Source organism: Mesoplodon mirus (assembly GCF_964341445.2).
Source record: "Mesoplodon mirus genome assembly, chromosome: 7".
NCBI classification, from domain to species: Eukaryota; Metazoa; Chordata; class Mammalia; order Artiodactyla; family Ziphiidae; genus Mesoplodon; species Mesoplodon mirus.
This window is the reverse complement of record NC_138983.1, coordinates 58187769-58201212: the sequence shown is the minus strand read 5'-3', so window position 1 is coordinate 58201212 and position 13444 is coordinate 58187769. Positions and strand designations below refer to the sequence as shown.

The following is a 13444-nucleotide window of genomic DNA, read 5'->3' as shown; positions in this document are numbered from 1 at the left end:
CCCCCCCACCCCACCCCACGCCTTTCCAGGTGGGATCAAAGGAAACAGTAAACACTGAGTTAGAGGCCCTGCAGGAATGGCTGGGTGCAAGCTGGGCCAGAGGAAGTGGCAGTGGAGCCTGGGCACACAGCCAGGGCTACCCTGGCCTTCCCTAGCCCCAGCCCATGTGGCCAGGTAGATTTGCCTGAAGTCCCTTGAGAACCCTCTCCCCAAAGCTCAAGAGAAGATGCTGGACTCCTCTAGGCCCCACCAAGAAATAGGGAATAGACGTGGGGAAAAAAATCAGTCCTGTGTCTTTATTAAAGAGAGTTAGAAAGAGACTAGATCTGGCAACCAAGGGATGAGGTGCTGGCCAGAAAGGTGGGGTGGGCTCAGGCCCTGTGGATTCAAGGGCAGACTGATGGCCTGGGAGGGGCCAAGGATACCAGGTGCCGGCAGCAGCTAAGGAGGTGCCCGAGGGTGAGCTTTCAGGCACTGGGGCAGGGGGGGTTGGGTGATCAGCTGGATCCACAGCGGGTCCAGGATAGGTTGGGTGGGCCTGGAATCTTCCTGAGACCACCCTGCCTTGTCTACCTAGATCATCCACTGGTCCTGATCCTGCTCGTTGCCTTCCATGTCCACCTGGAGAGGAGGCTGGGTGTGGGTGGGAAGGGGCCTCAGCCACCCAGCCAGCCCCAGTCCCAGATCCTGCCCCTGGCTGGATCCAGGGTTTCTGTACCCGATGGCTGCCAGTGAGGTGAGGGGTAGGGGCCCAGGAGCAGAGGCCCTCCCCCACACCCCTGCCTACCTCATTGACCTCTCCATCATCAGGTGACTCATTGTAGTCATTCATCTCATCCATGTCCTGCATGTCCTCATCATCCTCCGAGTCCTCTTCACTGTCCTCGTCGTCATCTTCATCTTCCTCTTCCTCGTCATCATAGTGCTGGTGAGGCAGGGAAGAGCCTGTAGCCTCTACAGGTCTGCCTGGGCCAGTTCAAGGACTGGCCCACTTGGAGCCTCTCTCTGGGGACAACGAATGAGCTCCATTCCCCAGTCCTGTCCCACTTTAATCTAGCAGGCTGGTGCACGTTCTGCAGGACCTTAGTGCTGAGCCCAGTGCCCACCCCCTCTACCCTCCTCTCTTGTGTCCTCCACCCAGAGCTGAGGACCACGACTGCTCTGGAGTCAGAGGCCAGACCTTCAGAATTAGAGCAGAGCCTTGGTCCACCTGGGCCCCACAGAGGCCCCATCTGCTGGAGCCACTCACCTCTGAGGCCGGCTTGCCAATAGGTACCAGGTTGTTGTCTTTCTCTGCAATGCTCTGGAGCTGTGGCCACAGGGGGAGAAGAGCAAGGCCAGGGCCCAAGCAGGGCAGTCAGGGGCATGGCACTCACCTGCCCTGCCCCCAGGAAGACCCCCAAGTGTGAAGGAGAAGCTTCCTTCCAGCTCTCTGGAAGATTCAATCCCTTTCTCTCCTGTCATCTGCCACTTACTTATGAACTTGATCCAACTACGTAAACACTCTGGTCCTTGGTTTCCTCATAAGATTATGGTGAGGATGAAGTGAGACTATCAGCCTAGAACATGACATCTGCTAGGTCCTCAATAAACAATCAAAATTATTATTTTCTATGCTTTTGGGAAAAGATCCTGGGCTCCAATCTGGCCTAGAGCTTCCACGGTCCCCTGGCAAATTAGGGTAACACAAAGGTGAGAACCTAGGCCCCCAGCTCAGGACAAAAAGCTCCCCCAGGGCAGGTCTCCAGAGTAGGTCTGGGTCAACGCCAGTGAAGGGGGGCGGGGCACCTGACTGAAGCTCCACCGCTGTGCTATGTCCCACTCACCCAGGCCTGATGCTGCTGTTCTTGCTGCTGCAGCTCTGTCTCCTCCACACAGGGTCGATCCAGATTAAACCACAGTGTCTCAGTCACACGGGGGAAGAGTGAGGGAAACAAGGTGGACATGGCTCCTAGACTGAGGAAAAGCGTCAGGTGAATCCAGCTCTCAGATGTGTTTGGTTTTAGTTTCTATTTGGTTACATTTTGATTTGGGATTGGGTAGTGTGGAAGGTAGCAGGAAAGTACCCCTTCCCTGTGGGAATCAGACAGACCTGGGTTTGAGTCCTGGCTCCACCGCTTACTAGCTGTTTGACCTTGGCCAAGTCACTTAACCTCTCTGAGCCTCAGTTTCCTCATCTGTAAAATGGGGACAATAACAATTATGCCACCCTCATAGTTATTCTGATAATTAAGTAATTTACTTTATGGGTAAGTAAAGCTGTTTGTAAGCTGTTCAAGGAGGGAAGAGAATGGAAGCCAAACGTAGAGAGAGGAAACCAGAATGCGGACTGGCCTTACAAAATTAAAGACAGCAGGACTCTACTGAAACTCTCTCTACCTCCTCCAAACACTGAGACCTACTTTCTGCTCCTCCATGCCGCCCAAACCATACCCACCCAGTGTCAGGAATTTTGGACCCTGACCACCTCTATAATGAACCACAGCCAAACTGGGGGGCAGGGAGGGGAGGTGTTATCACGTGCAAGTATGGCTCAGTAAGACATTCTAAAGGTATGAGTAAATGCATGAGCAGATGAAAGACTGGATGAACTAACATGTAAGAGAAATAGTATATTCAGCTCAGATTCAGCAGCTGAGGGAGCTGAACAGGAAGGTCCCAGAGAATCTGAATTAAAACCTTTCAGCTCACAGGAAAACTGAGGCCCAGCGACAGGCAACGACTGGCTCTAGGTGCCACGGTGAGTTGGGCATAGAACTCTCGCGGGGAAGAGATCCAGGCCGGGCACTAGAGGTGAGCAGGAGAAAAGGATCTACGTCTAATTCTGCTCTTGCCCTAACGCACTTGACCAATCCGGGGCCAGCCGCTGCCCTTCCGTGGAGCTCAGCTGCCCGGCGCGTTTACCAGGCACAACAGAACCCTCAAGTCCCATAAGCACTGAAGAGACCGCGGCTCCGAAAGCCCAACCCCTCACCGCAAAGCCACCGCCCATTCTCGGCTTATTATGATAATGACCGTGGAGTTGACCAACAGGAAGAAGGCATGGGCGGGATTCGGGCAGGTATTTGGGGTTGCTAACCGAGAAAGGAGCGGGGCCTGGATAAGGCCAATTAACTGGAAGAACTGCTGGGTGACAGGAAGTGACACCAATGAGTGACGGATCTTGTGCGACGGGGTGGGGCTTAGTTTCGAGGAAGCGGCCAATGAGCTGGAACTCTTTTAATGTTAAAGGGAGTGTGAACAGGCAGCTCGAGGAGGCGGGTCAAGGGAATGAGGTTTCTCTGGGGAAGGGAGGAAAGAAGGGGCAAAGAGACAGCAACAGCAGCCTGTCTTATGTACTTACCGCGCCGGGAGTAGGCAGGCGGCGGCGACCCGGAAGCACTTTACTCTGCCTGAGCGGAAGAACCCATCAGAACCTGGGACACACCAAACGCATGCGTCCTTCGTCTTCTTTTGTTTTCCCGCTCCCGCCCACCGGACTGGAAGTGACGTTACATGCGTTAGTCACGTGTTGGGTGGAAATTTGGCGCGCCTGTTCTATTGGCCCCGCCCTGAGTCTCAGCCAATCGGCCTCTCCAGCCTGGACCCGCCCCAACGGCCCCATTTAGCCCCGCCTTTCTGTCCCCAGGCGGTATTTGCTTGCCAATCCCTGTTGAAAAACACCTGGCGGCAACCAGCGTTAGTACTAGGGCTGTTTGTCCTGCTGCGTCCCAGGAAAATCAGTCTGCTTCTACCCGAGAATCGCTGGGTGGTTTTACGCCTCGCCCCTTCTGTTTGTCTTGTCTCCCCTTCAGTTTCCCGTTTGGGCGCATACATTCATTTATGTATTCCTTCGACAGAAATATTTGAGTCCCTACTATATTTCATATTCTAGGCCCTGCTAGAAGCTGGGGCTAAATCTAGGAACACGGTCCCTGCCCTCAAAGACCTCACAGTCCAGTGGGGAAGCCAGACTCTGTAGACCTGCAGTGGACTCACTGGTCTCTTAAGACTGCCTTTCCAGTTCTGCCTTCCAGGTTTTGTAAGGGCTTGATGACTCAATCTCAGGCGCAGCATTCTGCTGCTGGGAAATTCAGCTGCCCTCTCCAGGACTGGGCTAAATCCGCTTAGCTGTCAGCCTTTTCACATCTCTCTCCCACTCCTTTGCTGATGCCTCCGTTTTACTAACCTCTGACTCAGCTTCCCTTTCAGAGATCCTTATGCTTTCTGGCAATGTAAGTCCTTCAAACCCAACCCCCATTAAGCTCCATCACTCACCAGCCCCTTTCAAGGCCAGCAGTCATCCACAGTTCCACTCCTGCCCTGACCAAATGTGTGACCTTTAACAAATCCCTTTTCCATGTCTGGGCTCAGTTTCCTTTTCAACCAGCATCATAATCTCTGCCCAGCCTTCTTCGCATCTTGGACTGATGTGAGGATTTCATGAGATAACATAATTAAGAGGTAGTGTACTGTGCATATCGACTGTCATTGTTGCCAAGCAGCTCTGGTTGTCATAAAGTTTTTCATTAAAGAGTAAAATTTGCCCCTTGGAAATGTCCACCTTTTTCTTTCATTCATTCAAGCAATATCTACTGAGTACCTTACATATGCCTGCCACTATTCTAAGTAATGGATACACAACAGTGAACAAAACAGACCCCCAAAAAAATCATGAGGAGACTCATGGTGCTTCCATTTTAATGAGAGATAAATAAAGAAGATAGGTAAATAAAATATATAGTTTTAAGACTGCAGTAAATATTAAGGAGAAAAAATAAGTCAGAGAAGTGGGAATAAAACGTTGGTAGGGGAAACGTTTCCTTTCAGTTAGGGGGCCAAGGAAGACCTTACTGGGAAGGTGACCTTTGAGTAAAAGATCTGAAGAAAAAAGAAAGGGGGCACTATTCTGATATTTAGGGAAGAACATCAGGAAAGAACCAAGTGCAAAGGGCCTGGAATGGCTGGAGCATAGTGTTCTACGGGGAGAATGGGAGAAGATGAGGATAGAGATAGGAGCCAGAGAGTACAGCTTCGCAGATCACAATAAGGACTTTGGTTTTACCCCATTTACCCCATGTTGAGGATCCCGTGAAGGGTTATGAGCAGAGGATCCACACGAACTGATTTAGATTTTAACAGTTACTCTGGCTGTTTTATGAAGAAAAATTCAGTGGGGTCAGTGGCAGAAGCAGGGAGACCAGCTGGAAAGACAAGGGAGGTGCTGGTTTGGGGGGGAAATATCTGGAGCTCATTTCTGAGTGTGTTGACTTTGAGATGTCCCTTAGAGTAGGGTTGTTGAGGGAGCAGGATGGCATATAGGTCTGAAGGTCAAGGGAGAGATCAAGACTGGAAATATCAGTTTGAGAGTCATCAGCACATGGATGGTGTTTAAAGCCATGAGAGTGGATGAGCCCACCAAAGGAGTGAGTGTAGATGGAAAATCGTTTCCTTCAAAATTCAGAATTTGAGGAAACTAAGAGAAGCAGCAAACTAAACTGAGAAGGAGGGCCAAAAAGATAAGCAGAAAGCCAGGTAAGTTGGGTGGTATCCTGGAAGCCAAGTAAAGAAGGGGCATCAGGAAGGAGGTAGTGCTGCACTACAGTGGAGTTCTGTATAAAACTGTTTCTATTTGTTTCCTCAGCAGACCATGAGCTCCTTGAGGGCAGAGACTGAGTGGTTTCTAAGTCCCCAGAACCCACCCTTGGCTTCTCCCTTCTCGATCCCTTATCTGCTCCTTCAGTGTCCCCATCAGTCACTCCCTCTGGTTCTTTTAGTTACAGGATCCCTACGTCTGGCATCCTAGGTTAACTCCTAGGCAACTCTAGGTTACATGGAAATCCCCCAGTAACCTAGAGTTTCTTACCTAGATCCTCAGCCAGGTTCAACAAGCCATGGTGAGCTTCCCTGGTGGTGCAGTGGTTAAGAACCTGCCTGCCGATGCAGCGGACACGGGTTCGAGCCCTGGTCTGGGAAGATCCCACATGCTGCAGAGCAACTAAGTCTGTGCGCCACAACTACTGAGCCTACGCTCTAGAGCCCACAAGCCACAACTACTGAGCCCTCATGCCACAACTACTGAAGCCCGCGCGCCTAGAGCCCGTGCTCCACGACAAGAGAAGGCACTGCAATGAGAAGCCCATGCACCGCAACGATGTGTAGCCCCCGCTCACTGCAACTAGAGTAAAGCCTGAGCACAGCAACAAAGACCCAACGCAGCCAAAAATAAAATAAATTAATTTTTAAAAAAAGCCATGGTGACGGGGGAAGGGGAAAAGGAAGAGGGATAAGTGGAAATTTGGGGTGATACCCTATTTTTGGCTCAGGCAACTGAGTCAGTGATGGTGCCACATTCATTATTCACCATTTATCCTTGCCAAGTGCTTGAGTTTTTTTTTTCCTTTCATTTCAAGGATAATAAACTAAGACTCTAAGGGAATTTCCTGGCGGTCCAGTGGTAGGACTCCATGCTTTCAATGCCGAGGGCATGGGTTTAATCCCTGGTTGGGAAACTAAGATCCTGCAAGCTGCATGGAATGGCCAAATAAATAAATAAATAAACAAAGACTCATATTCCTTAAAAATATAAAAATTAAAAAGGTTAAAAATTTGCCTCGGGCTTCCCTGGTGGCGCAGTGGTTGAGAGTCTGCCTGCCGATGCAGGGGAAACGGGTTCGTGCCCCGGTCTGGGAAGATCCCACACGCCGCGGAGCGGCTGGGCCCGTGAGCCATGGCCGCTGGGCCTGTGCGTCCGGAGCCTGTGCTCCGCAACGGGAGAGGCCACAACAGTGAGAGGCCCACATACCGCAAAAAAAAAAAAAAAAAAATTGCCTCATATTCCTTCATCTGTTCCACTGTTTGGCTGACATTTATTGAGTGCCAGTTGAGTGCCAGACACCTTGATAGGCTCTGGGGACAGAGAGATGAAGCAGAAATAATTCCTATCCTAGAGGAAAATAGTCTAGTGAGGACTAAGACAGTTACAGACAATTATAGAAGAGGGTAGTAAATATTAAAATCATTGTATACAGAGAGTGTTACAAGAACACAGAGGAAAGAGAGATGAATGGATTCTGGATAAACTGAGTTTAGACTTTGTTTGAAGGAAGGAAACATTTATTTGAACGGGCCTTGAGGGGTGAGTAGGGGTTTACCTAGTAGACAAGTGGGAGAAGGGGATGCACAAAAAGGCGTATTGCATGCAAAGGCATGGAGTTAAAAGCAGATGATGTATTTGCAGAACACTGAGAATCTTTTAGGGCAGAACTAAGTGTCTTGGGGTAGAGAGAGAGATGAGAAGGAACGTTAGGGGGACTCTGATGGGGTAGGGCTTTGGTGGCCCTGAGATTGAGTGGATGCGATGAGAGTCAGGCATCCTGGGACTTACCTTGGCTCTATTACTGACTTTCTGGAGACCCGAGGCAGGTCCCTCCCGCTCCCCCAGCTTTCATTTTCTCTAACGTAATATCCCAACCATGTCTCCAGCTCTGGTGTGAATCCCTGGAAGGCACTTCCCTGACCTGGCCCTTTCTGTCCTGAGATGTCACCTGCTCCTTCGTTGTGTTTTACCCAAGCCAGGGCCTGGGCTGAAAGCAGAAGGCAGGATGGGGATGGGGATTTCCCAACAGTCAGAAATAAATCCAAAGCCCGTAGGCTGGAGAGAGAAGTCCATGGCTCTGGGCAGAGAATTCTCCAGGATCCAGGAAGGTTTAGACCTGAGTGATGTGAATTCAATGCCAGTGAGGGCTGCTTCCATGGTCCTTGAGGAGTATGGCTGGCCCTGGTAGGGGACAGAGGGAAATGTCAGTCATCATCTCTTATGTATACCGAAGGATATTTGGTCTCCAAAGAGCTTTCACACTTGTCATTTCCTCTTATCCTCACCCCAGTCCTGGAAATCCTGCTCCCAGTTAGCCTGTGAGGAATGTGAGGCTCTGGAAGGTGAAGTGGCTTGTCTGAGCTGAAGCTACAACTCAAGAAGGTCAATCTTGCATTCGCTCCACAAAGCTTTCTTATGAGCCAGTCTGTGCTTGGTGATGGGGGACCCACAGAGGAGTCAGATCTGAGTCCTCATCCCCTGGAAGCCCCCAGTCTAGTTTGGGAGGCATCAAGCAAATCATTAGGCCCTTGAGGGCAGGTCTCTGATTCATCTCTATTTCCTTAGCACACAGCACAGTGCCTGGCACAGAGTAGCCATTCAAGAAATGTTTGCAAAAGATGGGCTTTTCTTCCCTTCAATCTAATGGAACTGAATTCATTAGAGGTGTGTTCGTGTGACAACTGCTACACTAGAGACAGATTCTGAGAAGAGTGGGGGCAGTGAGCAGAGAAGGGTAACATGTGGGTGTGGAGGTGGGGAGGGGTCCTCAGGGAGATGAGACTTTGAAGGAGGAGAAGTCAGGAAAGGACAATCTAGACAAGAAGGGGCTGCATGTGCAAAAGCACTGAGGCCTGAAAGAGTGTGGTGTGCCTGGGGCATGGCCATGCTTGCGGGCCTCCTTGTGGCCATCCTGGTGATGGTCACAATGAGAGGAGACAGGATGAAAAAATGGTGCCCTTGTTACCAAGTCCAAGCTTGTACTGCTCACTGCATGACAGGCCAATAAATCGAGATATGAGTTGTTGGGATAAGGCATAGTGACTTTTTTGGAAAGCCAGCAGACCCAGAAGATGGTGGACTAGTGTCCCAAAGAACCATCTTACCTGAGTTAGAATTCAGGCTTTTTTTATATTAAAAGGGGAGGGGGTGTGGCTTGGTGTAGGAATCCTTTGTTCTTGCAGCTGTCCGTGTAGGTGTGGTCACAGTATTCCCATAAAACTTCAACAAGACAAATGTTATCCTTTGTTCTGCACCTTTTAGTCTCTGCGTGAATGGAATGACACCTTTAAGGGTCAGAGCCTTGAGAATGGGCTATCCTGTGTATTTCAGGTTATAGGCAACATTCTTTTACAAAAGGGGCAAAGCCAGCATAACTCAGCACAGGCAACAGCACAAAGGTCAGTGCTAAAGGAATAGATTCAATACGGAGTCAGGTTTGTTATTCTCTGTTATACCCTGTCCTCAAAGGATGACACATACCCTTGGAGGAGAATGAGGAGACATTGAGAAGGGCTTCCTTGAGCAGGAGAGACTTCAGCTGTACCTTGAACCATGCTTCAGAGTTAGAGAGTGAGAAAGGAGGAAAAAAGAGACCTTCCTGGTGGGAGAGGACTCCCTGAGCAGGCACTGGGGTGTGCGGTGAATGAGGAGACTGCTTGGCAGGAGAGCATGGCAGGCGTGTGGAGGAGATGCTGTGGGTAGCTGGAGAGCCCCACTGGGTGGGCTGGCTGAGGGAGTACACTTTTGCTTGGGGTACAAGATTCCTTTACCTCAGGGTCATTGTAAGGGAGCAAATGGGCTCATTGCCTGCTGCACAACGGAAAGACCAAATAGCAGGCAACGGTTGTGTGCAGAGAGAAAAGACTTTACTGCAGCCAAATTAGGAGACAGGAGGCAGTGTTCAGATGTGTCTGCTCATGGGTTTTTGAGTGGGATATTTATCTTGGAAGCAGGAAGGGGGGGGGGCTTGGAAATGATTGATGGAAAGTGCATGTACGTTTCTATGTAAGTTTCAGGAGTTTTCTGCTCAGGCAGGCCTGACTGCTTTTCCTGTCTCTTCCTGGGTGGCATGTGCAAATTGTGTGTATGTGGGGGGGTGTCCATATGTAACATGTGGTGGATTTTTTTTTTTTTTTTTTTTGGTCCTGCCACTGCACTGCTTGTGGCATTCTAGTTCCCCAGTCAGGGATAGAACCTAGGGCCCCCTGCAGTGGACGCATGGAGTCCTAACCACTGCACCACCAGGGAATTCCCCGTGCAGTGGATTTAAAGTTCACTATCAGTCATCATTGTAGTCCTTCAATGCACCTCCCATACTGATGCTCAGTTGGAGAGACTTCAGCAAGTTGTATCCATATCTGCAGTTTCCCCCATACTCCAAAAAAAAAAAAAACAAAAGGAAAAACAAAAAAACAAAAAAAAAACTTCTGTTCTTGATGTATTATTTAGTTTCTACTTTATGGGCCTTGTAAATTACATGGCACATTTCAACTCAACACCTCATTTATTTTCTGGTTAGCAAACAGTCGTTGAGGTCTCTCCTGGGCCTGACTCTGAGTTTAGGATGATGCATGAGTTATAAGTGATTGCTGTGGATTCTCTTCCAAGTCCCTAGAAAGCCGGCCCCAGGAGGGGTGCTGTAACAGGGAAGAATAAACCTGACTCCATATTAGATCTGTTTCTTTTACTTTAACCTTTTATTCTATTGCTTTTGCTTTGTGTTAAGAATGTTGCCTTAAATATACAATGGAGAAAAGACAGTCTTTTCAACAAGTGGTACTGGGAAAACTGGACAGCTACATGTAAAAGAATGAAATTAGAACATTCTCTAACACCATACACAAAAATAAACTCAAAATGGATCAAAGACCTAAATGTAAGGCCATACACTATAAAACTCTTAGAGGAAAACAGAGAGAGAACACTCTGACATAAATAGCAGCAATATCTTTTTTGATCCACCTCCTAGAGTAATGAAAATAAAAACAAAAATAAACAAATGGATCTAATTAAACTTAAAAGCTTCTGCACAGCAACAGAAACCATAAAAAAAAACCGAAAAAACCCACAGAATGGGAGAAAATATTTGCAAATGAAGCGACTGACAAGGGCTTAATCTCTAAAATATACAAACAGCTCATGCAGCTCTATGTCAAAAAGACAAACACACTCAAAAAATGGGCAGAAGATCTAAATAGACATTTCTCCAAAGACTACAGATGGCCAAAAATCACATGAAAAGATGCTCAACATCACTAATTATTAGAGAAATGCAAATCAAAACTATAATGAGGTATCACTGCATACCAGTCAGAATGGCCATTATCAAAAAGTCTACAAACAATAAATACTGGAGAGGGTGTGGAGAAAAGGGAACCCTCCTACACTGTTGGTGGGAATGTAAATTGGTAAACCACTATGGAGAACAGTATGGAGGTTCCTTAAAAAACTAAAGATAGAACTACCATATGATCCAGCAATCCCACTCCTGGGCATATATCCAGAGAAAACCATAATCTGAAAAGATACATGCACCCCAATGTTCACAGCAGCACTATTTACAATAGCCAAGACATGGAAGCAACCTAAATGTCCATCAACAGAGGAATGGATAAAGAAGATGTGGTACATATATACAATGGAATATTACTCAGCCATCAAAAAGAATGAAATAATGCCATCTGCAGCAACAATGGATGGACCTAAAGATGACCATACTAAGTGAAGTAAGTCAGGCAGAGAAAGACAAATATCATATGATATTACTCATATGTGGAATCTAATTTTTAAAATGATACAAATGAACTTATTTACAAAACAGAAACAGACTTACAGATATTGAAAACAAATTTATGGTTACCAAAGGAGAAATGTGGCATGGAGGACCCTGGGATGAACATACACACACTACTATGTATAAGACAGATAACCAACAAGTACCTACTACGTAGCACAGGGAACTCTATTTAATATTCTGTGATAACCTATATGAGAAAAGAGTCTAAAAAAGAATGAATATATGTATATGTATAACTGAATCACTTTACTGTACAGCAGAAACTAACAGAACACTGTAAATCAAGTATACTCCAATAAAATTAAAATAAAAAATAAAAATGAATAAAAGGTGAGAGTATATGTAAAATCTAAAAAGAAATTAAAAAAAAAAGACTAAGATCCCACAAGCCATGCAGTGCAGCCCAAAAAAAAAAAGAAGAAAAATCCTGAACTCATAGATAGAAAGAACAGACTGGTGGTAGTCAGAGGCAGGGGGTGACGGGTGAGTAAAATGGGTGAAGATGGTCAAAAGGTACAGACTTCCACTTATAAGATAAACAAATTATGAGGATGTAATATATTTACAGCATCACATAGTGACTACAGTTAATAATACTGTATTGGGGACTTCCTGATGGCACAGTGGTTAAGAATCCGCTTGCCGGGTTTCCCTGGTGGCGCAGTGGTTGAGAGTCCGCCTGCCGATGCAGGGGACACGGGTTCGTGCCCCGGTCTGGGAAGATCCCACATGCCGTGGAGCGGTTAGGCCCGTGAGCCATGGCTGCCGAGCCTGCGCGTCCGGAGCCTGTGCTCCGCAAAGGGAGAGGCCACAACAGTGAGAGGCCCGCGTACCGAAAAAAACAAAAAACAAAAACCAAAAAAAACCCCAAACAAACAAAAAAAAGAATCCGCTTGCCAATGCAGGGGACATGGGTTCGAGCCTTGATCCAGGAAGATCCCACGTGCTGTGGAGCAACTAAGCCTGTGCGCCACAACTACTGAGCCCGCATGCCACAACTACTGAGCCCGTGCTCTAGAGCCGGCAAGCCACAACTACAGAAGTCCACGTGCCTAGAGCCCATGCTCTGCAACAAGAGAAACCACCACAATGAGAAGCCCACGCACCGCAACAAAGAGTAGCCCCCGCTCGCCACAACTAGAGAAAGCCCATGCGCAGCAACAAAGACCCAATGCAGCCAAAAATAAATAAATAAGATAAATAAATTTAAAAATAATAATAATACTGTATTGTATATTGGAAAGTTGTTTTTAAAAGTAGATCTTAATGTTCTTATCACAAGAAAAAAATGTAACTATGTTTGGTGATGGAAGTTGACTAGACTTAATGTGGTGATCATTTTGCAATAAATACAAATACTGAATCATTATGGTGTACATCTGGTACAAACGTTATATGCCAATTATACCTCAATAAAAAAAACAAAACCAAAACAAACCAAAAAGGAATACAACAAAAAAAAAGAACGTTGGGGACTACCCTGGTGGCACAGTGGTTAAGAATCTGCCAATGCAGGGGATCTGCCAATGCAGGGGACACCTGTTCAATCCCTGGTCCGGAGGATCCCACATGCCACAGAGCAACGAAGCCTGTGCACCACAACTACTGAGCCTGCTCTCTAGAGCCCGTGTGCCACAACTACTGAGCACATGCACCGCATCTACTGAAGCTCACATGCTTGAGAGCCCATGCTCCGCAACAAGAGAAGTCACTGCAATGAGAAGTCCGCGCACCACAACGAAGAGTAGCCCCCACTCGCTGCAACTAGAGAAAGCCCGCACGCAGCAATGAAGATCCAATGCAGCCAAAAAAATAAATTAAAAAAAAAATGTTGTCTATAGCCTGATATATACAGGATAGGTGATTCTCAAGGCTCTGACCTTTAAGGGTATAACACTCTTCCATTCATAGAGAAAAAGTTGCAGAACAGAGCATAACATTTGTCTTGTTGGAAGTTTACAGAAACATGATGATCTGACCTACATAGACGGCTGCAAGAACAAAGATGCCAAGAAGTCTGCAACAACCAACCACGCCTCTCCCTCACCTTGCTTTTAAACACGCTTGCT

At 47.5% G+C, this 13444-nt stretch overlaps 1 protein-coding gene across 9 annotated transcripts; it reads right to left on the bottom strand.

The window, feature by feature from the left end:
• Nucleotides 1-270: 270 nt before the first annotated feature.
• ANAPC15 (anaphase promoting complex subunit 15) lies at nt 271-3866 on the bottom strand. 9 transcript variants are annotated; one of them, XM_082626763.1, is made up of 6 exons: nt 3344-3865; nt 2692-2787; nt 1827-1956; nt 1250-1309; nt 788-925; nt 271-633 (listed from the first exon to the last, which is right to left on the bottom strand). In XM_082626763.1, exons 2-6 carry the CDS (start codon nt 2751-2753, stop codon nt 574-576), a joined length of 450 nt encoding a protein of 149 aa, XP_082482889.1. In that variant the 5' UTR covers nt 2754-2787; nt 3344-3865; the 3' UTR covers nt 271-573. The 9 variants fall into 9 exon arrangements, with proteins under 9 accessions (XP_082482889.1, XP_082482891.1, XP_082482893.1 ...); XM_082626765.1 differs by lacking the exon at nt 2692-2787 and adding an exon at nt 2093-2177 and having other exon boundaries at nt 3344-3862; XM_082626767.1 differs by lacking the exon at nt 3344-3865 and adding an exon at nt 2093-2177 and having other exon boundaries at nt 1827-1951; nt 2692-3006.
• Nucleotides 3867-13444: the final 9578 nt, after the last annotated feature.

Excerpts from the sequence above, each read along its gene's own strand:
- ANAPC15 (XM_082626763.1), bottom strand. The coding sequence starts at position 2,753 with ATGCCCAACTCACCGTGGCACCTAGAGCCAGTCGTTGCCTGTCGCTGG. Across the intron at positions 1,957-2,691 it reads CGCTGGGCCTCAGTTTTCCT|TCTAGGAGCCATGTCCACCT; the intron begins GTGAGCTGAAAG and ends GCTTTTCCTCAG. Across the intron at positions 634-787 it reads ATGATGGAGAGGTCAATGAG|CCTCCTCTCCAGGTGGACAT; the intron begins GTAGGCAGGGGT and ends ACCCACACCCAG.